Genomic DNA, 26,155 nt, shown 5'->3' with positions numbered 1-26,155 from the left:
GTTTCCAGGAAATGCTTTGCAAGAGGAAATTCCATACCTGCAAACATCAGTTCTGAGACATCGGGTTTGACATGGAGACAGGTGAAAAGAGGCAAAGGACACTGTCCAGTATTGACTTTTTCCTTCAAACTACTCAAGGTAGTGTTCATTCTCTGTTCACAGAAGAAAGAAAAGGTTTTACATATATAAACTGTTACAGATAAGAAAAAAAATCTATGTAAAATAGTGCTTCCAATCAAGACCCTTAAAACTTTTATGATAAAAATTAGCCTTATTATTACCTAGAAATCTCTGATCCTGAAAAAAAATAAAAGCTCACTGGAAGTAATTATCCTCATTCTAAAAAACAGCCATGACTCTGGGGACCATGTTGACATTTGAACTGGAAAATGATTTGGCAGCAATGGAGCCTAGAAGGAATTTAGCCCCCAGATTCTCTGGCACAGGCTCCACCTGCCTACTTTATCTTCAGATAAAATATCACCCTATGATCATGTGTCAAATGTGTTTCTTCCATGTGATTCATTCCTTTTTTTCTGGCTTTTTCCAGGCAACCTCCATTCTTCCTCTGCCACTTAAATATTACTTTTATTCACTTCTTTATCTAAAAATATTGCTACTTGGGCAGAATGAGCAGTTGAGGATTAAAATGTGTAGCTTTCTAAAGAAAAAGAATACAAAAGTATTTACCTATCCATCCAAACTGACACATGGGGAGTTCCCTGGAAGTCCAGGGGTTAGGACTCCTCACTCAAACTGCTGAGAGTGTGGGTTCTATCTGTGGTTGGGGAACTAAGATCCCATAAGCCAAGCAGCACAGCCAATAACAACAACAACATATAGTTGACACATATAGCTAGAATAAATTAGTAGGCACAACTGTGGCGTGAAATGTAGAAGAGTTATATCTGCAGGGAGTAGGTACTCAGTGCATGTTTATAGGATAATGGGAGTCAACTGACTTTTACAAAAATGCATCACATTTTGTTTTATTTAAAAACATGATATACATTGTCTTCTTGTATTAAAAGGATTGTAGACTGAGACAGAGCTTACATTGTGAATTAGTGTTTCTCCTATTAACATCCCGAAGATATCAGTAAAGGTGACAGGTTGTCCAGAACTTTTTTTCCTCCATAAAGACTCAACATATCTTTTAATTTTCTGTGGTGTCAGAAGTAACAGAGGGTTGTGGCTGACATTTTTCATTAGCTCTTCGTTAATCTCTGCTGGCCCTTTCTCTGGAAAATCAGGGTGAGAATATAAGGTTGACATATACCTGTAAAGAAAATAAAAGATAATCAGTAAAGATAAAGGGCATCACATAGCAAGTAGTCTCCAAAGAAAGCAGGCATCTCTGCTATCACAAAAAGAAAGAATAACGGAAGTAGTTGATTAACTGATCTTCTGATTGAAGATATTAACTCATTTAAGAAAAGAATGCATCATTCAGAAAATAGCCGGTCTACAATAGACGTAAAGGGGAGGTCTCAGAGGAAACACTGGACTTCCCTCACATAGTCCAGAGGAGAGAATACCTACTGGGCCAACTCTCCACTCTCTATTCTCCAGGTATGGGCATCCCTATCTGACCATCAGACACTGATAACAGAACACATTGAGAGCCATGTGAATAAATGGACTTTTCTGGATATAATGGACTTCCCTGGTGGCTCAGACAATAAAGAACTTGCCTGTAATGCAGGAAACCTGGATTTAACCCCTGGGTCAGAAAGATCCCCTGGAGAAGGAAATGGCAAACCACTCCAGTACTCTTGCCTGGAGAAATCCATGGACAGAGGAGCCTGGTGGGCTATAATCTATGGGTTCCCAAAGAGTTGGTCATGACTGAGTGATTAACACTTCACTTTTATTTTTTCCTGTATATAATACTAGCCAAGCAATCTGATAATTTCACTTTCCATGGTGATTATCTATAGGTAGAGAATGTGCTATCCAGGCTATTGTGAATGCCTAATTCTCCTGATACATGTGGTTTTTGTTTTAATTGTCCATTGGCCAACGAGACAAAAATCCCAAGTCTTGCCAACTGTAAATGTCAGAATTTCTGAGCATACAAATCTAACGGTGAAATCCTAGAGAGAATAGTGCTGGCAGGTAAATGTTTTCTTGTGAAGATTCTGGCACCAGCCATTTGGCCACTTAAGGTGATGCTGGAAATCAACATATCTCTTAGTATTTGATACTGAGATGATAAATGAAGTTACAATCTTCCTGGAAACCAGTATCTTTACTACTGTAGTTCTCATACTAAATATTAATTATTAGTTTTCTTAACTGTCTCCCTTAAATAGTTGTGATCACCATCAGGGAAAACTTTACTTATTTATATCTGTTTTTATCTCAATAATTAGCCAATGCCTAGTATATGACAAGCATGGTGTTTTGAACTGTTGAACAGAAAGCACAAAAATAATGAAATATTCCACCACTCCATCCAACCGAAGAGAATATAGTAAATATATTTAAAACTCTTGTTTCCTTATATTCAAGTCAAATTGCCATCACAGTGATTTATCTTCCCTTCATGCAGGGGAGAAAACTAACTCTGGTATGTTCTAGGCCTGAGCAGGCTAATTGCTCCTAAGCTATTGTCTTGAAGACTTGTGATAGCTTAAAATAATTCTTCTATTTTAAAGATAAGCAGAGGATTGATGAATTTAAATAACATGTTCACAGTTCCCCAGTTAATAACAGAAGAACTCAGATTTAAATTTGTCCTCTCCCTTGATAGGTTTTATTTCTTAAAAAATCTTTAAAATGATTTCAGGTCTTAGAGACCAAATAATTCCCACTACACATTGAATTGAAATTTTTTGCTGGATTCAGAGTTAGAGGCAGACTGAGATTAACTATAACTTAACAAAAGGAGAGTGATTATAGACCAAACATGAAACATACGCTCTGCAAAAAAATTTAAAATTCTTAAAAGATCTTTATTACACAAACTGGATTCTTAACATTTCTCATAACATGCAATAGTATCACTGACTCATGGACATGAATCTGAGCAAAATCCAGGAGATAGTGAAGGGCAGGGGAACCTGGCATGCTGCAGTCCATGGGGTCACAAAGAGTCAGACACAACTTAGAGACTGAACACAAAAACAACAAAGATAAATCAAACAGGCTTACTCTGAACTCAAGCCTGGTATAATCAACAAATATCTTCTAAAAACATAGCTGATGTTGCTAGAAAGATGGAAAGTCCATTCATTTCTATAGCTACTCCAAGGTCTACTACATGATTCATCTATATGAACAATGATCCAATTCTGGACCACTTCATACTTTTCAATAAATGCACATATTGGTGTAATAATACTGGTTTACATTTAAAGATACAATAAAAATAGAACAATAAAAATTCTCTTTGAGTCTCTAAGTGATTAGTTCTGGAACTATTCATGTGTTTCATCCTTTATGATAACATTAAGAAATTATTTACTGGTTCTTACTTACTATCAAGAATAAGTTCTATATCCACGGACCGCTGGCTTGCCCTTTACTTATAAAAAATGTATATTATATAACTATGCATAGTTTGGATTTAGCCTTGAATTCTAGAAAACTTAAACCCAAGCCTATGTCTCAAGCCTCCTGAAGCTACAGGTTACAGCATGAATTTTTAATTTAATTTATAGTTATATATATACACACACACACATGCAACACACATATATTGAAACTTTTTTCCCACTTCTATATTGTATGAAATCCACTTTTACTTTATGTGTAAAGCTACATTAAATCATTTCCTTAATGAAGCAGGATTAAAAATAAGGAAAAGGAAACGAATCAAACACTTGATGTCAGTATAAATCAATTCAGCCACAGAATAATTTTTCAAAGGTAGGTGAAAAGGAAACAATATGATAATTCTGCTATTGGAAGTTGTTTTTAATAGTTCAGCAGAAAGACGCAATTATTCAAATCTCATTTACATTACTTAAGACTTCTCTATATTTACTTGGTCTTTAAATGAATCAATGTATGATTTTAACAAGCACCTTAGCCTCATAAATTTCCTCCAGAAAAATCTGGAGCTTCCGCTTTTCTTGTTCCTTCCTCCCAGTGTTAGCCATTGGATCTAGATTGAAAATCCTTCCTCTTAGATTAAAGAATTGCTCAAAATCTAGGACTCTGTGCCACGATTTCAGAGGCAGGTCTTTATCAAAGGTCAAACGTACATGGATGTCAGCTCAATTCTCTGTTTTTGCTCCACGTAGAATGGCTGCAGTCCATTTTCTCCTATCTAAAGGTTGAAGTTATCTCATTCACATGGGGAGTCTCTTTCCCCTTTCTTTCTTCCTCTCTCATGAGAAGGTTGGCTCAAGTATACAAGTCCCATAGAAAGACAGAAAGACCTAGAACACCTCAACCATTTGCTCTGGAGCTAATGTCCTCTGCTTGCTCAGTATTGATTAGCCCATTTCCCTTAGAATTAACAAGTGTGAATTGGATAGACATTTGATGACATCATTGCAGTGACATCTATGACTTGAATTTTTGCTTTGGTGATGGCTAAAAATGGAATAGAAGGCAACGGCCAATTTTCCTTAAATAACTTTTTTTTTTAACTTTTCTATTCACCTTTATGTTTTTCAACATATTTATATGATGGGACACCTCATTCTCTTCATATGAATGCATTTTAGGCTAAATACAAATTTAAAAACACAACTTAAAATTATTCCAGACAGCAAGGAATTCTCAGCTCAATTCCTGATGCCAAATCACAGAGTTGATGTTTTAAAACATTAGTGCCTGGTGCCTCAGGACCTTCCTAATCATAATCTTCAGGGATAAAGATTTAGAATTTCTGTGCTTAAAAAAGTTCCAGAAGTAATTCTCATATGCAACTAATGCTGCACATGTCTTAACAAGGCCCTCAACACTGAAGCAAATATCCTGAAACCCTAGAGAAATTCTTACATTAATTTTCCCCAAAATGTAATTACTTATGTAAATCTTCATTTAGTCATTAAATATATGACAAGTGGGAGAGGTTCATTAGCATACAGAATAAGCATATTCCCCACCTCAAACAACATATTTTTTCTAACATACTCTTTATCTTTTAGTCTATCATTTCTTATGGGTCAATTTCTATTAAAATTGGCTCACTTTTCAATGTCCCACAAATTCTTCACACTGTTAAACTGAAAGTTTTCATTCTTGAATTCCATCTTATAGCTTCAAATCAGGTCTTATGGTCTATAGGCACAGAACAGCTCTCATTTTTCCTTTCAATGATAATGCCACACAAATACAGCAGTCAATATCCAATAGTCTAGCAATCCCACTACTGGGCAGATACCCGGAGAAAATCATAATTCCAAAAGACATGGTTCACTGAAGCAGTATTCACAATAGCCAGGACATGGCAGTAACCTGGATGTTCATCAACAGAGGAATGAGTAAAGAAGATGAAGCATACATATACAACGGAATATTATTCAAACTATAAAAAGGAATGAAACTGGATCGTTTGTAGGGACATGGATGGACCTGGAGACTATCACACAGAGTGAAGTAAGTCAAAAGTATAGTATATTAATGCATACAGGCAGACTCTAAAAAGTTGGTATTGAACATCTTATTTGTAGACCAGAAATAAAGATATAGATGTAGAGAGTAAACACAGGGACACAAAGGGAGGGAAGAAAGGGTTGGGATAAATTGGGAGATTGGGGTTGACATACCTACATTATTGATAGTATGCATAAAACTGATAACCAATGAGAACCTACTATGTAGCACAGGAAACTCTACTCAATGCTCAGGGCTGACCTAAATAGGCAAGAAATCTAAGGAAAAAAAGAGGGGATATATGTATACGAATAGGTGATTCACTTTGCTATACAGCAAAACTAACGCAACATTGTAAAGCAACTCTGCTCCAATAAAAATTAATTTATTAATTTAAAAAAGGAGAAAAAAATCCCCAGCCCCTTGATACTCCAAAGGAACAGCTGTGCTGAGGGAGAGCATTGTGTTCACCCAGGGAGAGAATGCAGGGTTCCTGCCACTCCTTCACTCAGGCCAGTCCTCCTGGTTGGCTAATGTTTCTATTTAATGAACAACAACCATCGTCCAAAAATAATTTCAGGAATAATTACTACAAAGGTAGCAGCAATTACAAGAGAAGCTTTTGTCTTACATAAAGTTCTCTTCTATGATCACAGAAAACATGATGGGAGGTCCCAGCCTTCTCCAGAGAGTCCCGTATTACCTAACTTGTGCCAGGCAATGGTCATGTATCAGCAGAATATAAAAACTTACACAAGAGGGTAATTTATTTTTCCAAGTCTCTCTGAATCCCTTCATTAGAACCGTCTACCTTCTCCCCTATACTTTTCATAAGAAAATTGTTAATATGAATCATCCTGGCCACTTTTTCTTTTGTCTCAAGAAGTATGTCTTCTCCATGGTTGACAGTTTTTTATCTTGTCCCTATCCTGTCTCTGCCCAAGCCTCTTTCTATCCGTGATCATCTGTTTCTTTATTCATCTATCCCTCTACACTATTTCCTTTACCTCAGACTTCTACAAAAACACTCTAGTCTCTTATATTCTGAAAACCAAACAAAAACATTTCCTGGGTCCTATATTCCTCTTCTTGAAATAGTAAATGGCTCCTACTGAGGTTCACATTCCCACCTTTTTTCCTTTCATATTGTATTCATTTCTTATTGGTAATTTCATGGTCAAAGGTGCCCTTCATTTACTTTATCTACTTTAATTTTTGCTAAAACCATGAAAACTCTAAACCCAGTTGTAAGTGAAGCTTCTCACAGATTTTTGCTCTATTAAAATACCCACTACTTGTGAAGCACTCTCCACCCTTAGATACTTTGCCTTGTCTATTAAGGTTTGCTTTCTTCTTCTTCTCCCCTTTTTTTGGGGGGGGGGGGGGGCCACTAACTTTTTGGATGTTTTGGAGATCTACAAATGAAATGACTGATGATAATAACTCAAGTGATAGAAGGTGGTGAAATTACCAAGGGAAGATGTGTAAATATAATGGAACTAAAGGGAGGTTCTGGAGAAAAGTTCATTTTAAGGGGAAAAGTAGTAGAAGTAGAAAAGACAACAATGAAGAGAGAGCAATCAGAGAGGATGGTGGCGGGGTTGGGGGGGGAGCAAGATAGGTGGGATCTGAAAGAGTGACAATTCAATGTATGAAATGTCTCAATTCCCAACCTCATCCTCCCAGATCCCCTGCAAAAGTCAAGGAAAATAACTTCAAAAGACACCATTATATTTGGAAATGATGTGGTCTCCAGGTAAAAAAGGATTGTAAGAATTTTAGGAGTGCATGCACGTGCATGCTCAGTTACTTTATTCATGTCTGACTCTACGACCCTATGGACTGCAGCCCACCAGGCTCCTCTGTCCGTGGGATTCTCCAGGCAAGAATACCGGAGTGGGTTGCCATGCCCTTCTCCGGGGAATCTTCCCACCCTAGGGATCGAACCCACATCTCCTGTGTCTCCTCCACTGCACATAGATTCTTTACCTATTGAGCCATCTGGGAAGCCCTCAGGAGTACACAACCTTTAAGGAGACAGAACAAATAAAAGAAGGCTAATCTGAGGAAATCAGACACTGATGGATAGAGCAGAAATGTTGTATGTATAAAACGGTTACCTACAACATTTAAATGATTGGGCTGTAATATTTAAAATTCCCTTGATTATTTTTTTTCAGAACCCTGACAGAGGATTTTAGATGTGTCCCTAAATTTATAACCAAAGCAATAACTGCAGCTCTAATTAAGCCCAAATATACACCATTACACCCTGCAAATAACACTGAAGGTTTGGTCTTTCTCTATTAGATGAGTTTAAGAAGACAAGTTTCTTGCAATGTATTAGTCAGTGCTGGACCACAGGGATCTAAAAAAAATAATGAATAGATAAAGAAAATTATCTGAAGAGTAATAATAAAATGCTTGAGTAGGTGAAGTTAATCTAAGGGTCTAAATTTTTCCATCATATTCATATTACTCATTAAACAGGCAAGTGCCTGCTCTTTCCTTCAAGGGAAGGAATAATGATGGGCTACACCCTTCTTTCAAAAGAGATAAATCATGTTGAGGGGACAGACAAAATAGATGGCAATCATGGTTCTAGGTTCCTGTTTTTCAGCTACAGAATCTGGTTCAAAATATTTAAGAAACTATAGATTCTTTAAGTGTGACTCTCTAGGTAGAATAGATAGCTGTACAAGAGAAGGTTACGGTTGAGTTGAAAGAATCCAGAATAGGGGATGGAAACCCTGAGTTTCTATGTTGGCTCTGCTATGATTTGGACAAATCACTTGACTTCTGAGTCATATTTTCTTTGCTTGAAAAATGAAGAAGCTCATAGCCAACTCATGGGGTGAGAAGATACAGAAATTTTAAAATACAGACATACATAATATATATTATTACATATATATTGTAATTATATAATATATACTTATATGATACTTATGTTATATAATTACATACAATACAATATTATATAAGATAAGTTTTACCACAGGCTGAATGACTAAAAGGCCTTATAAACCATTCTGTAATAGGTGATACTTTTATTTGGGACAGCTAAGCAAGACACTTGATTTTCAATGTGCTTGTGTGAGGTGAGCAAACCAAAAGGTGCAAAGTATCATCTTTGAGAATGTTTTACGAATATATTTTTGAAAAGGCAGACCTACAGTATACAAATATTTACAAATATTATACATACTGATGCCTTAACTCTATCCAAATTTAGCTGAACTTAGATACATTTAAAGGATTAATTTCATAATTAGTCAGATATAAATCACTGAAATTTATTGCATTTATTCATTCAAAAGTTGTTTTCCTTCTTTTGTATACTAAAGTATCTTGCATTTCACTCTATTTGCCCTAAAGAAGAAAATGAATACCTAGTGAATCATGTAGACTTAGACATCATCACTGCAAGATTACAAATCAGTAAATTATAGGAAGATTAAATTAATTATGGGTGGAGTACGTTATTCCACTTATGAGATATTTCTATAGAATTATTTCAATTGATCTATTTTTTGTTTTATGTTTAACTATTACATTTTAAGTCACAAATGGATTTAAAGGGAGAAACGTATGATGAGAGTCATCAATAGGTATGAATTTGCCTTAAAAATATTTTTAAGAAACAAATTTCTGCATCAAGCTGGAATGTTTCAGTAATTGGAAATTAATGTCAACTTTTAAAACACTCTCTTCTGGTTCCAGGTAGATAAATGCTAAGCATTTAGGATGATAAACCCAAGATGTAAAATGCATACTAACCATGTGGATCCAGAAAGACCAGCAATGTAGGTAGCACAGTCCAGAATCCCCGACTCATACAGAGCCTTCATCACACCAGAGAATCCTACCATGGCTCGGAATCCCCCGCCGGAGCCCAGGATGGCCACCACGGGTACCTGTAATGATGAAACACAGGCTCATTTATCAAATAAAACCATAAAATGGGTCCTTCTCATTTCCATTTTGATATGTCCCACATTTGGCAATAAGGAATTATAAGCTCACTCATATTTTGATATTATCTAACTGTTAAAAATAAAATATTGTTTAAGAAAATCAAGAATTAATGTCTGTTAGAAAGCAGACATTATTAAAACGGTCAACTAACCCTATTTGAAAACAATAATAATAGCAACAGCAGTCCTTTATATTTTCTTGACTCTTTGCCTCTTTGGGGCTTGCTTGTGGGTATACTTTTTGTTTTAACTGGTCCTTTCAAAATTGAGCAAAAATAGTATTTGAGCATTTTGCAGATGGAAGTTCTGAAAGGATGCTATACTTATATAAGATCTATTAGCTGGTAATCTGTAGTTGAGTAAGCACCTTGCCTTCTTGGTCCAGAATTCTTAGCGATCCTTTATGCTGACCTACTTCAAAAAATATGCTATTATTTAAGCCATCAAAAAGAACATAATCATCTTAAAGACATATAAAATTTATTTCTTCTTTCTTTAATTCACTCATCAATCTGATTAAGTGGCCTTTGTGTTTCAGGCATCCCCACAGTGGATCTGGGGAATACAGTTAATTTAAGTGAGGCAGAAATGTAATAGTCATTACAACAACAACAACAACAAAAGGAACAGATGACATTCACTGAGCTCTTATTATCTGGTAGGAATTGCTCTCAATATTTTATAGACATTGCCTTATGTAATCCTCAGGAAATCCCTATGAGAGTTTCATTTTACAAGTGAGGAAATCCAGGCCTTGAAAACTTGTGTAGAGTCATGCAACCAGTAAGTAGCAGCGTTGAGTCAAGAGTCACACCCTCGGCCCTGGTAGCATGTCTTATCAAAGTCAAGTGCTACAGGTTGGCAGCACATCAGGTCCAGAAGGTATGGTCAGTTCCAATCAGAAGGATTGGAGTGGTGGAGAAAGCTTCACAGCCAAAGAAACCTGAGCTTGATGTTAAAGATGCAAAAGTATTCCTTAGGGAGGTATAAAGACAAGGGAGAAGGCTGTTCTGGGGAATGGGAACAGCATAGGCCAATGAAGAGTACTTGCAGTGAAACAGAGAGGCATAGACTGTAACATGACTGAAATGCAAGTGTGTTTCTTTGGAAAACTTGTGTAGAGTCATGCAACCAGTAAGTAGCACAGTTGAGTCAAGAGCTGTACCCTCGGCCCTGGTAGCATGCCTTACCTCACGTGTGCATAGCTTTCAGGGGACCCACAAAGTCAAAAGTCTTTTCACAATAACAAGAAGATCTTACCTTCCTTTTTTCATTCTCATTTTCTCATGAATGGAAAATGGAGTTTTCCAGAGACTATATGATATTAGATATAGCAACAGTTTGAATTTAAAAATATATTGTAAAGTAATTAGCCTCCAACTAATAAAAATAAATTAAAAAAAAAACTTATGAGAATAACTTGCATTGAGTTTCAAGCACTTAAATCCTAATGCTTGGGTGTTCACTCACCAATGGGATAAATACAGATATTCGTGACATCATTATTTGAGAACTAAAAGGACCAAAAAGGTTATAGAATTCTTACATATAGAAAGGGAAGTCTACAGAGGTTAGGTCTTACTGGAGGTAGAACAGTGAATGGCAACACAACCAGAACTGATTTCCTAATCCGGGGCTCTTCTGCAGTACTTGGTGACTATCAAATTTCAAGCCAACTGAAGCCCTCATTCATGAAAACACAGTGCAATGAAGCAACTGAAATGGCTTTGAACCTGTGTATATTTAGATGAACAGAATGCTCTGAAACATAGTATTAAATTGTAAATCAAGTAAAATATATAAGTTCTGAAAAACTTCTATGGAGAGGGATGAAAGCTAAAATAAGAAACTAAAGTGGGTTATAAAGTGGGTGAAAGGAGTATAATACAGTATTAAGAGTAGTTGTAAGGATGCCAGATTAGAAATTAGGAGAAGTGATTTGAGTTAGGCCTTGAATGAAAGGCTGAGTTTATAGGTACTATAATAATAATGATAATAATAAACCATTTACTGTTACTATGTGCAAAACACTAGATCTAAGGTCAGGTTAAGATAGCCACAAATAAGAAAAGGTATGTGATTCTGAGATGCAAAGATCAGTCTTAGTAGTAGGACTATACTAGGGAGCTACAAAAAAAAGATTATGAAAGACTTTAAAGGGAAAAAAATATCAGGGTTGATATTGTAGAAGGAGGTTTTTAAGTCTGTGGGGGTTTTTAAGTCTGTTGATTTGGTTATTTGCAACACTGTGTTATTGAAAATAATGTTAAGCCCAATACAAATAAGGTAGTTCAGAGTAAAAGTAACAGGTAACACTATTTCATTTCAACATAGAATACAAAACCTACAATATTGTTCAAACAGAAATTTCATAAGAGAAGTTGGAAAGTTGAATGTAAGACTTCTTTAATCCTAAGAAAACAATTCCCCAGATGTCCTTCTTCTCATGCCAGGAGCCCAACACATACTTATGGATGACAATCTTACGTTAGGAATTTTCTGAAAACAGCCACTTATTAAACTGGGATTCATGTAACTCAATTTTCATCACTGCTTTACAGTAACCCTAAAGAGGTTTTCAGGTCAGAAATTTGGATTGCTATCAGTTGAAAGGAAAGGCCATATTATTTGCATATAAAAATTAAATAATGAAATAATTGAACTGTACAGAATTTACAACCTTATTTATTGCACATGAATTACTATGTTTTTGTGCATCATTTAATTTTTGCAATTCTATGAGATATGTCTTATTGCCATTTTATTTATTATTTATTTATTTATTTTACTTTACAATATTGTATTGGTTTTGCCATACATTGACTTGAATCTGCCATGGGTGTACATGTGTTCCCCATCCTGAACCCCCCTCCCACCTCCCTCCCCATCCCATCCCTCTGGGTCATCCCAGTGCACCAGACCCGAGCACCCTGTCTCATGCATCGAACCTGGACTGGCAATTTGTTTCACATATGATATTTTACAAGTTTCAATGCTATTCTCCCATATCATCCCACCCTCGCCCTCTCCCAGAGTCCAAAAGACTGTTCAATACATCTGTGTCTCTTTTGCTGTCTCGCATACAGGGTTATTGTTACCATCTTTCTAAATTCCATATATATGTGTTAGTATACTGTATTGGTGTTTTTCTTTCTGGCTTACTTCACTCTGTATAATAGGCTCCAGTTTCATCCACCTCATTAGAACTGATTCAAATGTATTTTTAATGGCTGAGTAATATTCCACTGTGTATTTGTACCACAGCTTTCTTATCCATTCATCTGCTGATGGACATCTAGGATGCTTCCACATCCTGGCTATTATAAACAGTGCTGCAATGAACATTGGGGTACAAGGCATTGAAACACAAGAAACATCACTTGTCCACTGTCATAAAGCCAGAAAGTGGTGTCCTGTGAATTTAAAGCTGGGTTTGTCAGATTCCAAAGTTTTAAATTCACTGTGCTCCACTCGGAAAGATTCCCCCGTAACTACAGCGACCTTAGCAAAGGAAACCCTCTTTGAAAAACATAACATTTGGAGGTAGGATTAATAAAATTTTTGCCACTGGTAACATTCTGGACCCTATAAGTCATACAGAATATGCATTTTTAAAATATAAAATTAAAATTTTTATTAACTATAAAAAGAAAGAATATTTAGACTTCTGAAGAAAATTTATTTCATTTAATCTTGTGTGTGTGTGTGTTCAGTTGTGTCTGACTCTTTACAACCCATGGACTGTAGCCCACCAGGCTTCTCTGTCCATGAAATTCTCCAGGCAAGAATACTGGAGTGGGTTGCCGTTTCCTACTCCAGGAGATCTTCCTGATCCAAATATCAAACTTGTGTCTCTTTTAACTCCTGCACTGGCAACCGGATTCTTTACCAACTGCGCCACCTAGGAAACCTCCTCAAAAGGAGATTATTATTATTTTCATGTCTCAAATGAGGAGGTATTTAAGTGCACACATTATACCATATCTGCATCCATATTGCTGACAATCAGAATGTGAGATGCGGAGTCATGGACACATAACTCATGCTCTTTCCTTTTCCCCATTACTCAAAAAGAAGAGAGTAATCCTTGTTGAGAGAAACCATTTGGTATTTAGCTAAATTACATTTTTTTTTTTTTTGCCATGGATCATTGCTGCTGGGATCTTCCTGACCAGGGATTGAACCTGCACCCTCAGCAGTGAAAGCACAGTCCACCAGGGAATTCCCTAAGTCACATTTCAGATTTAGGCATCACTTCATACGCCAGCACAATTTTATGTAATGAATAAAGACTAACTTTGGATGTTTCCATAGTGGTAGTCATTCTGAAATAACTTACAAAGAATAATGGGGGACTTATAAGGTGCAGATGTTAGTCTTGGCTCTAAGTCTAAAAAAATGAAACAAATAAAAGTTGCTGTGAAATTTTAGATTATATTTAGACTTAATTGCACCAATATTTGTGTATAAATGATATCAATGAATATTTCTCATACTTCTGTCATACGATTACAGGAAATGAATTTTATTTACCAAAAACCATGTGTTTTGATTAAATTATCCTCATGCATGGGCTTGCGGATATTATTAATTTCCTCCTTTGCAAAATAAAATTTGAAAATGCTCAAGGATTTTTTTTTATTTTATGTTTTAATAGATTTTAAGTTCCAACAATTATATAAGACTTTTGCCTTCTTGGCTCCTGTATTAGACAGAGTTCTCCAAAGAAATGGAACCAGTAGGTAGGTAGGTAGGTAGGAAGGTAATCTATCTATCTATGTATGAAAGTGACTCATGCAATTATGAAGAATGACAAGTCCAGATTTGCAGTTGTAGTCCAAATGCCAATAGGTAAGGAACCAAGAGAGCTGATGACTCAGGTGAGGCCCGAGTCAGTTGGAGAATTCTCTCTTGCTTGGTAAGGTTGATCCTTTCGTTCTAGTTAGACCTTCAACTGATTAGGTGGGGCCCACCCACATTATAGATGACAACTTGATTATTCAAATTTCACTGATTTAAATATCAATCAAGGGACTTCCCTGGTGGTCCAATGGCTAAGACTTCATGTTCCCAATGCAGGGGGCTCAGGTTTGATTCCTGATCAGGGAACTAGTTCCCACATGCTGTGACCGAGAATTCTTACACAGCAACTAAAGATTCCGTGTGCTACAAGTAATACCTGGGCAGCCAAATAAATAAATAAATACTAATCAAATAAAAAAAATCCTCCACACTGATGAAAATTGACTATCACAAGTCTACCCCTTCTTAACTTAGCAGCCATATGCATCCCTTTAACCATACTTAAATCTCCAAGTAAGGGACTTCCCTGGTGGCTCAGACGGTAAAGTGTCTGCCTACAGTGCAGGAGACCCGGGTTCAATCCCTGGGTCAGGAAGATCTCCTGGAGAAGGAAATGGCAACCCATTCCAGTATTCTTGCCTGGAAACTCCCATGGGTGGAGGAGCCTGGCTGGCTAAGTCCATGGGGTCACAAAGAGTCAGACACGACTGACTGAGTGACTTCACTTTCACTTCAATCTCCAAATAAAGACAACAAGGTCACACTCCTAGCTAACATGACACGGATATCCTGTGTGCAACTGGAAATGCACTAATCCTTTCCCCAGAAAAGAATGCAAAGTCCTTAAATATGCTTATTCTTCTCTTTGATACCTCATAACTTAAATATGAATCTGTTTTTGTAATTCTGTGTGTGCATGCACGCACACACACACATTCATAATAAATTAAGGGAGAAATATTCATGGCAAATACAATCTTATTTCAGTCATCTGGTAATAGCTGGTATTTATAACTACCTCCTATCACTATCCATTCTGTATTTTCTTTGCTTTCAACTCGCACCTCAGCTGGTCGGTGATCTAACCTTCATTTCTGAAAGTTCTGGGTCATTAGCAGTCCTTCCTGGATTGGGTTCTTAGAGTTTTCCATTGATGTAACTCAGGGCATGGTAATATTAACAGACAGACACCACAGAGGATCTCTTGTATCTCAGATATACTCTTCCTTACCACATCATAGAGTAATCCAATTCCTCTTTAATAGTCAGGAATCAATCACCCCCACCAGGATAGTAGTTCCCTTCTTTACCTGCTGAGTAAAGAGGAGCCCAAAAAGGTCAGGGGGCAGTCTTAAATTATAGTTCAGTGGAATCATTGTTGCACTTTCGGTGGAAGCATTCCTTCCTCAGAATTAAGACCTCTAAGTCAGAAGAGTATAAGGTCATGCAGACAGAAAACAAATATTTTGCTGTGGATCACTAGGGGTAATAGTGAGTGGAACCACTTCCACTCTTGCAGTCGTGAATCCTGGGGATAAATAGCACCAATTTTGGATGCTGGTTCAGAGGATTTAAACCTCCCAGAAAATGATATTCCAGGTCTGCAAGGTATTGCCACTGAGCTGGCACTATAACTGAGTCTTCAAAGGGTATTCTACCATTCCATCAAACTAGCTACTTCGTGATGGTGGGGAAGATGGTAAGGCAGGTAAAGCCCGTGACATGGCTCATCGCCATACTTCATCTGCTGTGAGATGATTTCCTTGATCAGAAGCAACACTGTATAGAATATTGTGACACTAAATAAGGCATTTTGTATGTCTACAGATGGTAGTTTTGGCAAAATTCTTGAGTGCAGGGAAGGCAAATTTGAATCCAGAATAAGTGTTTATTCAGGTAAACACAAAACATTGCCCCTTCCATGATGGCAGCAGTCTGGTGTAATCCATCTGCCACTGATGACCCATAGCAATGATGCCATGCTGGGGACTGAGTTGGTCTCTGCTGCTGGCTGACTGAGCACTTGCTTAGCAGCTGCTGTAGCCAGTTCAGCCTTGGCAGATGGACACCCACACTGCTGAATCCAAGCATAACCTCCATCCCTGCCATGATGGCCACTTTTCTCATGATCCTATTGGGTGGTGAATGGGGAGACTTGTGAAAGAAACTGACTGGTATCCACAGAACAGTTCATCTTATATACTTCATTATTAAAATCCTTCTCTGCTAAGGCCACTCTCTGGTGGGCATAGACCTGGGACACAGCTTTTTTCCATCCATTCAGAAAGATCAATTTATATACCTCTGTACAATCTTTTCCTTTTTTGTCATCTGTTTTCTAATTCTGTTCTTTTAAAGTCACTAACCAAGCAGCCCAACCATTGGCCACAGGCCATGTATCAGTATATAATTTCATGTCTGGCCATTTCCCCAACCAAGCAAAATGAAAGACTCGGTGCACTCTTATAACTCTGCCCTCTGGGAAGATTTCCCTGCACAACTTTCCTTCAAGGGTATCCCAGAAAGGGGCTGGGGTCCTGCAGCTATCCTCTTTCAGGTGGTACCGAAATACTATGCAAAATCGCCTGTAACAAGAAACAAGTGTTCTCTCCTCTTGTCAACTGACTGTAGGTATCTCCCCCATGAGGATCTGGATGCAGGACAGGAAAGAGAAGTTAGGGTAACAAAAGTGGGACACATGGGCATTTGGGCCACTTCTTCATGGAATTTATGTGTATCTTCAGGGCCTGGTCAGCCTGAGTTCATATATAACACTTGTATAGTATGATGGAGTGCATCTGTGTACACCCAACTTTATGGCTCGGTGGGTCAGATAACATGATGGTCAGCTGAGGTCACGTGATAACTCGGTCACTCATAGTTAAGCATGCAATCTCTACTAAGTCCCAGTAAGCAGGCCAAAAGCTACTTTTCCAAAGGATAGTAGTTAGTCAAAGAGGATGGCAAGGTCTTGTACCCAAGGTGCCTGTGCTGCAAATCACCTACAAGTACCTACCCCAGCAGGCAAAGAGCAGTCCTATCTGCCACATACACTTCAAGCAGCAACAGATCTGAATGGTCATATGGCCCCCAGGGCAGAGCAGCTCACAACTTAACTGAGTCTTATCGCAGAGCCTTCTCTAGTTTTGGACCCCATTCAAAACTAGCTAAGGGGAGTTCCAACTGATTGTCCAACCACGTTTATGACTAAAGGAAATAAGAATTGACACAGGGAAGTGCTATTGTCATAAGGAAGGTGGAAGCAAGAGGAAGAATATTATTAATGAGGAAATAGACTAAACAAAGAAATAAAAATTCTTATTGACAAACCAAGGTTGATTTTTATTACCTCCTTCTTTGAAACTATTTGGCTTTTTTCTCCCCCTCTGTCACTAGACATTCTCTTCTTTCTCTAGTTTTTCACTTAATTTATCTGACAAACAAGTAGAGAATAGTATTCTAGATAATAGTATATATTATTTAAGAACTACTTATACTCCTATTTTCATACAAAGTTATCTATCTGTATATCCCTTATATTCTGCCTTGAGAAGAAACATTTCCTTCTTTATTCGTCTATGAAAGTTGAAGCAAAATTTCCTTCTCTCATTTCCCTATTTTAATTTCAAATCTGGGTCCCCTAACCAGTTCTTGCTCTCTGTATAGTCAGTTTTGTGGGGACATGAAAACTGTTAAGTAGCATTACTCTTCAAATAAGAGACTCTAATCTGGAAACGTCATCTGATTAAAAGCTATTTTGGAACAAGAACATTTAAAAGAACTGGCCTTTAAATAATCCAAATATGACCAAAATTCCCACACACAAAGTGTCACAGATCTTACTCACAGGAAAGACCTCAGCCCTTTTTATTTATGGAGGAATTATATTCATCAGAGACACTGTTCCAACAACAAGCTTGCTTATCAGATTTTAATTCCACAAAAACAAAGTTGAAAGAGAAAGGGATGATTTGAAGAAATTACTTTTGTGGGATACATAGAGCTTGGAGAAATGGCAGTTGATCGCAAAGGCTGCGAACATGAGAGCATTTCAAACCACTTCAGTCTGGGCAAAGAGTTAGGCTCTTTAGAAACTTTTCACCCAAATGACTAAAATCAATACATTTTAGAACTTTTTATTATCAAGAATAATTTTTTTTTTAAGTCTGAGTGCTGAGAAGAAACTCTTGGGTTACTCGAAACGTTAACTATTTGATTTATTCAAGTGGCTCAGATGTTAAAGAATCCACCTGCAATGCAGGTTTGATCCCTGGGTTGGGAAGATCCCCTGGAGGAGGGCATGGCAACCCACTCCAGTATTCTTCCTGGAGAATCTCCACGGACAGATGAGCCCGGCGGGCTACAGCCCATGGACTCGCAGAGTCAGACACGACTGAATGACTAGACACAGCATTATCCAAGCAGGAAAGCTAAGGTTTTATTGAATTTGACATTGCCCTGGGGTGTTATATAACAGCAATACCCACATATTGGTTTAATAGCTACTATTGTATTAAGTGCTACTATAGTAGTAAGTAACCAAGATGTGCCTTACACATTATTTGGCCTGCTTTACAAGCCTTTATACTCATCCTTTTAGTTGAATAAGAGACATTGTCTCTATTTTACAAGTGAAACACAGGGAAGAAGCAAGGGACCCAAATTCCTTCTGCAAAATTCATTCTACATTTTAAGTCAACATTGCTGTCCTAAACTGGATGCTGCAAAATATTTGTTGAAAACTGGGAACAAGACAGGCACCATCTCTGCATATTGAGTAGGACTGTTCCATCTTAGACAAACTGCTATAGCAGTCTGCTCCTTTTACCTTCAGGAGGCCAACTAGCCAGTACTGAATCGAAGGTGAAGATCTTGGCAGGGAGCAAGGGAAATGGGAACTTAAGAGGCCCTTGGCCCAGGAGAAACACAAAATAGGAAAATGATACTGTGTTATGGGAATGGGTGGTGCTGAATACATCTAAGTGGATGATTTCTGCCAAGAGAAAAAAGTCTCAACCAAAACATCAAAAGTTTTAATTCTAGGAATGACTACTAAAAACATGAGTTTAATATTTTTGAAGACTAGCCCAGAGAGAAGCATAATTACCTCATTCTCCATCTGCTGCAGAAAAGTCAATATGTATGAATAGTAGGCCAAATTTCATTTTCCCAGAAAGACTCCTTTTCACAACAGGAGTGCCTAGGAGATGAGGCAGCAACTTTCCTTTTGAAAAGGAAAACCTATGACCAAAGGCCACTGGACTTTTGTGGCAATGTGCCCCACAGACTTTCAATTCAACCCTTCAAACTGTGATCTTTTCATCCAAACCTGTCTCCTCCCCAGTGTGTGTTAGTCACGCAGTCGTGTCTGACTCTTTGTAAGAGTCAGACTGTACCTCTGTCCATGGGATTCTCCAGGCAAGAATACTGGAGTAGGTTGCCATTCCCTTCTCCAGGGGATCTTCCCAACCCAAGCATTGAACCCGCACCTCCTGAAGCTCCTGCCTCAGAAGGCGGGTTCTTTACCACTAGCACCACCTGAGAAACCCCCTCCTCCCCAATAACCTGATCAAATAGTCCTCAGCTACGAGCCCCTGCTCTCTCTCTCTGGTGAACCCATCCCCTGGCTGAAATGCCAAACCACGGCCTACATGTGTGCCCTGACTCTTACTGTTCCTGATGAATTTGAGGTTCTTGATGTCTCATTGTGAAAGAAATCAGTGAGGTACAAACTGATAGGTAGGAAGTGGATTTATTTAGAGAAAAACACACTCCACCAAGTATGAGCCATCTCAGAAAGCTAGGGAGCACTGAAAAATAGTGTGGTTAGTTTTAACGGGCCAGGTAATTTCATAGGCGAATCAGTGGGGGGATTATTCCAATTATCTGGAGGAAGGGGCAGAGATTTCCAGCAGTGATGCCACGGCCCACTTTCTGGCCTTTGATGGTTAGCCTCAGAACTGTCACGGCGCTGGTGGGCATGCCATTTAGTTAACTATTACGACGAGCGTACGATAAGGCTCAAGGTCCACTGGAAGTCGAATATTTGACCACCTTGGACCTAGTTGGTTCTTTTTTTTGTCGTATCTTATGGCTATGTCATTCTTTTAAAGGCTGTGCCTTGCCCCCTTCCTTCCTGTTTTCATTACAACACCAGATTTACTGAGGGTCTACTGCAAGCTATAGGAGCTGAGCTGGTGCTGGGAATATAAAGGTGAGTAACACAGACACTGCTGTACTCGTCATGAAAATTATATTCTAACAGAAAAAAAAACAGACATTAAATGAATATAGTATTTTAAAAGTTTGATTGAGGGAAATTCAGAGAAGATAATGTACATATCTGCGCTATAAAAGAACATGACTGAGAGACCTAACTTGGACCCAGGGGGAGAGAGAGAAGGATGGAGGAGCAAATGATGAAGACTGCTTGAGTAACACATGTTCCGATACAAGACTGAGAGGCTGTAAGTTCACTGAAAAGGGGGTGGGTGGAGGAAGGGGGGATGGGGGAGGCAAAGGCAGACAGAAGCAACAATGTGCACACAAGAAATGCAAACTGGGAAAGGGTTCTGCCGAGATCTGGAACCAAGAGATAATCGGTGGAGGGGGTGGAGGCGATTTGGGATGAACTAGGAACACATGGGTGTCTTAACCACCAAATCAGCAGGGAAGTCCACACTTTGCTGTACACTTTACTTCCCAAGTGGTGATGATGGTAAAGAACCCGCCTGCCAGTGCAGGAGACATAAGAGACACAGGTTAGATCCCTGGATTGGGAAGATCTCCTGGAGGAAGGCACAGCAACCCACTCTAGGATTCTTGCCTGGGAAATCCCATGGACGGAGGAGCTCAGTGAGCTACAGTTCACAAGGGTCACAAAGAGTTGGACACGACTGAAGTGACTTCGCACGCACAGCAACACATGAAGCTGGAAAGATGCTTTGAGGCCAGTCCTAAGAGCAGGGGAAGGATTTTAAGCTTGAGTTTGGTAAAATCAGATTTGTGTTTTGGAAAGATCATTCAGATTTCAGTGTGAACAGAAAATGGAAAGGACGAGGACAAGCATCAGTAGAACTGTAAGGAGGAGAGGATTTGATGTTCGGATTCAGATTTGCTGAGTGTGAGATGTGAGGAATACAAATGAGTGAATCAGAAAAAGGAGATACCGATATTCAGGTCTGAAGACCACAAAGGAGGTTCTAAGTCACTGAGAAACGTGAAGGTTCTTAGCCCAAAGGTGTTGTTGGGTGACGCATGGAAGAGAGAGAAAATTCTTAAGAGTGCAGAATGCAGAGAAAAATGGCTTGGGGCTGAGTATCGAACAACTCATAATTAAATAATGCACAGAGAAAGAAGATCTGGTAAAGGGAACCAAATAGGCATGATGAAAATAAAGAGAAGATAGCAGACATACAGATGCCAAGGGAGAGAAAGGGGGAGAACACTTGGGAGATTGGTAATGACACACAGACCCTATTGATATTACGGATAAAATAGGTAACTAATGAGAACCTACTGAATGGAACCAGGGTCTCCTGCATTGCAGGCAGATTCTTGAGCCACCAGGGAAGCCCAAATAGCAGAGGGAACTCTACTTGATGCACTGTGGTGACCTGGATGGGGAGGAAGCCTGAAAGGGAGAGGATATACGGTATGTATATGGCTGGTTCATTTCGCTGGACAGTAGAAACTTACACAACATTGTAAAGTGGCTATACTCTGATAAAAACTAATTTTTAAAAAAGAGAGATGATGGTAAGTGAAGGAGAGGGAATGCTTCAAATAGCAGAAAACCTGAGTCATTTGCAGCTATAGAATTAGGTTTAAGACAGAGCCAGAAGATCCTTTTGCACCAAAGATCCTTTGGTCCTGGGGACTAGTGGAGTCACTGCAGTAGAGTCCTGAGGGCAGAAGCCTGAGGGAAGCAAGAAAGGAGAATGAGATTGTGTAGGAAACTGTGGAAAAGTTTGTGAAGATAAGGAGAGAAGCAGAGCGGAAAAGAGAAGGGAACGTCCATTCCAGGGGGATTTTTCTGGTTCTGTTTTTTTTTTTTTTTTCTAAATGTATCAGAGTTTAGAGCATAGGTGTGTTTTTATAGGAAAAGTTCATGCAGAGGTTGAGGCCAACAATAGAGGTGGAGAGGGGCGCTGGGAAAACTGGGAAGTTGCTATGTTGGGGTTCCTAATCAGGGTTTGCAATCCTATCTGTGGTGTGACGCGACTGAATTGGAGAGAAAAGGCATGAACTGAACTCAGAGGGAAGTGGCAAAGGCTAAGCCCGGGCTATGGAATATGTCAATCCTCTGGCAAGAAATGAAAGATCTGTCATCTCATGACTTTCATTTCCCAGATTAGCAGGCCAGTCTATCCGTTGTGAGGGAGCCAGAGGGTGGGTCAGCAGCTGGGAATGAGAAACATTCTTATTCCATTTGCAAATAAATGGAAAGCAACTAGGTGAGGAAGCACCTAGACAGCCAGAAAGAGTCTCCCAAATGAAGCTGGTAGCCATAAATTAACAGAGGTACCCATTTCCATCACTTTTTACCTGCTTAAATGTCTTCCTCCCCAGCGAGGCTTTAAACCTCACTAAGGAAAGTGACTGTTTGGTATTAACCATTTCAGCTTTGTTCACCTTCAGTTCCTAGCACAATGTCTCAACAAATGACAAATGGCAAAAATGAAAAATAACTTGAAATATCATTTCTCTGCTCCAAGGATATAACAGTGCCAGCCAAGGATGGGGACAAAAAGAAGGTGTAGAACTGCTGATGAAAGGATTATTGTAGAAAGCAAAATCATAAAGACATCCCAAGAAGCCAGAAACTTCTGAGTAATATGTAGTCAAGGATGTGTCTTCAAGGATTTATTGACTGAGACAATGAAAAGTGAAAAAAGTGAAGTCGCTCAGTTGTGTCCAACTCTTTGTGACCCCTTGGACTATGGCCTACTAGGCTCCTCCGTCTGCAGGATTTTCCAGGCAAGAATGCTGAAGTGGGTTGCTATTTCCTTCTCCAGGGGAATCTTCCTGACCCAGGGATTGAACCCAGGCCTCCCGCATTGTAGGCAGACGCTTTACCGTCTGAGCCACCAGGGAAGTCACGTTAACTGAGACAACAGTCAACCACAATATGAAGGACTGAGAGAAGTCCCTCATTTTTTCTTAAATAGAAACATCCATGGAAGTTTTGCTCCTCCTCCACGCTTCCTTTTAGCAAAAACTCCCCATCAGCAACATCTTATCTTATAGTTTGCGCCTATCATAGCAAAGCCATTTCAGCATCAGCAGACCAGCTTTTGACCCCAACACCCATCTAGAAACACAGGTAGATACTCTGTCATCACATATGGAGCAGGTACACATCTGGTCCCCTTACTCAGAATTTCTCTCTCATTTGCAATTGCATTTGGTCCTTAATTTACAATAATCTGGAATCCCTGGTCTGTGAGTATATGCATGGGGATAAATATGCATGCTTATAGATATATATTGACTTATACATTTAATAGGGGCTTCTCTAATAGCTTAGTTGGTAAAGAATCCACCTGCAATGCAGGAGACCCCCAGTTCGATTCCTGTGTCAGGAAGATCCCCCGGAGAAGGGAAAAGCTACCCACTCCAGTATTCTTTGGCTTCCCTTGTTGTTCAGCTGGTAAAGAATACACCTGCAATGCAGGAGACCTGGGTTCGATCCCCGGGTTGGGAAGATCTGCTGGAGAAGGGAAAGGCTACCCACTCCAGTACTCTGGCCTGGAGAATTCCATGGACTATACAGTCCATGGGGTCTCAAAGAGTCAGACACAACTGAGCGACTTTCACTTTTATGCATTTAATGTCTTTCTAAAAGTAAATTATATTCATCTAAAATATTCACTTAACAGAAAAGCTCAAAACAATAAGTAAAAAATATTACCTGATATGCCGTTAAGAAGAAATCCCATTATTATCATTTGATGAGCATGACTACAGCACTTTTTTTAAAGTTGTTTCATTGAGGTATGATTGACATATCTTATAACTGCTTTAGGTGTACAACATAATGATTTGTTATTTGTATATACTGTGAAACTATCACCACAATAAGTCTAGCTAATATTCATCCCTGTACATAGTTATAAAAATTTTTCTTGTGATAAAGACTTTTAATATCTACCCTTAGCAACTTTAAAATATATAATACAGAATTATTAACCATGGCAGGAATTTATTTGGTAGATTTCAGAAAGAAGAATAGACCAACAGATGGATGGATGGATTGGTAGATAGGTAGGTGGGCAGGTAGATAGGTAGATACATACGTACATACATACTTACATACATAAATCAGAGAAGGGGTAAGTAGATAAACAGACAAAAACTGGATTGTATAATATGTTACTGAATAAAATAAATGCCATTTACTTTGCTGGAATTTAAGGGAAGAAAAAGGAGTTAAAGTACAATTGAAGGACTGTACTTTCAATATTCATTGACAAACTTCTTAAATTTTAACATCTCTCTATAATTAGAATCATGAAAAATATTCACATGTGGAGATCATTGTTTTAACTACCTGGTCAACTTTGGATATCTTTTCACTCCCTGCTATGAAATAGTAATAACTTGAAACATTTCCTTTTATCTCCCCTATTCATGTCTTTTAAGAAAAAAATTTTGTTTATTGTTGTCATTAAGATTTAGAACTTTTTGTTCTGGTTCAGTAATGATAATTTCCACAATTATTTAATCTTAGTTTGTATTAAAATGAATTCAATGACCCGTTTACAGGTTAAACTTTTCCTACAAATGAAATGAACATCTCGTTTGTGCATCAGTATGACTATGCTTCTTTTAAAAATTACATCTGATAAATACTACCAAATATGGGCAGTCCTTGTGATGATCTTCCTCAAAGAGTTTCCATTTATAAAACACTCACCTTACCTTAGAAAGATAGAGAAATAATACTCAGTCTCAATATCTTCACATTTGAGAGGAGTTTGAGAGAAAGTACAAACAAAATTGTTATTAAATTGCAAAAACATTTTGAAAAATTTCCAACTCACATCACGTGTAGAATGTAAGCCTTCACTATTCTTTGGACCCAGGAGTTTCTTCATGTTTTCCTTTATGTTTTCCTTTCTCTGTTGTCTGAAAGCTTTCTCTTGGTCACATAGAGCCATACTAAACCGGAGGTCTGGGGATGAACTGTATATAAAACAGAGATAATAAACTAATGTCCTCAAGTCTATAGCCTTGTTATACATCATCCAGTTCCCACAACCCCTGTAACTACACTGATATATTCTCACTTCTTCCCTCAAGCCGTTTCCAAGGAGGGGATCTGAAATAAACTATAAAACAATGCTATTGTATCTTATCACAGCAACATCCAAGGGACACTCCTCAGTTTTATCTCCTCTTCTGTTCCTCACAGGTAACCACCATCTTCAACTTGCTCTTTCTTTTTCTGATGTACTTATTTATAATCTTACCTTATACATTTAGGTCTAAATATCAAGAGTCGTTTTATAGGTTTTTAATATTTTGTGTAAATGCTATCAACCAGATGTATTCTGCAAATCACTTTTTCCACTGAACTTTTTTTTGAGGATTCATTTGTGTTTATAAGTAGAACTAATACAAATATCTTTACTACTCTGAGGCATTTTCATTATGTGATTATTGCACAATTTATGTATCCATAAGTATTGGTGTTATGTCCATTTTTTTTAACTACTACAAGCAGTATCACCACAAACATGTGGAAAAGTTTCCTGTAAGACATGCTCTTTAGAAAGAACACCTCATTAAATTGTCACAATAGATACACTTATAAAGTA

At 38.2% G+C, this 26,155-nt stretch overlaps 1 protein-coding gene across 1 annotated transcript in view; it reads right to left on the bottom strand.

The window, feature by feature from the left end:
• PLA2G4A (phospholipase A2 group IVA) overlaps positions 1-26,155 on the bottom strand; it is a 161,404-nt gene that overhangs the window by 45,187 nt on the left and 90,062 nt on the right. Inside the window, exons 7-10 of the mRNA XM_043923575.1 lie at positions 25,379-25,520; positions 9,334-9,470; positions 1,057-1,279; positions 38-152 (exon numbers count right to left, since the gene is read on the bottom strand). Coding sequence (XP_043779510.1) covers positions 38-152; positions 1,057-1,279; positions 9,334-9,470; positions 25,379-25,520 — 617 coding nt within the window. The remainder of the gene's footprint in view (positions 1-37; positions 153-1,056; positions 1,280-9,333; positions 9,471-25,378; positions 25,521-26,155) is intronic.

The sequence above is a fragment of the Cervus elaphus genome, chromosome 14, assembly GCF_910594005.1.
Source record: "Cervus elaphus chromosome 14, mCerEla1.1, whole genome shotgun sequence".
NCBI lineage: Eukaryota > Metazoa > Chordata > Mammalia > Artiodactyla > Cervidae > Cervus > Cervus elaphus.
The sequence above is the reverse complement of the archived record's forward strand: the minus strand, read 5'-3'. Positions and strand labels throughout refer to the sequence as shown.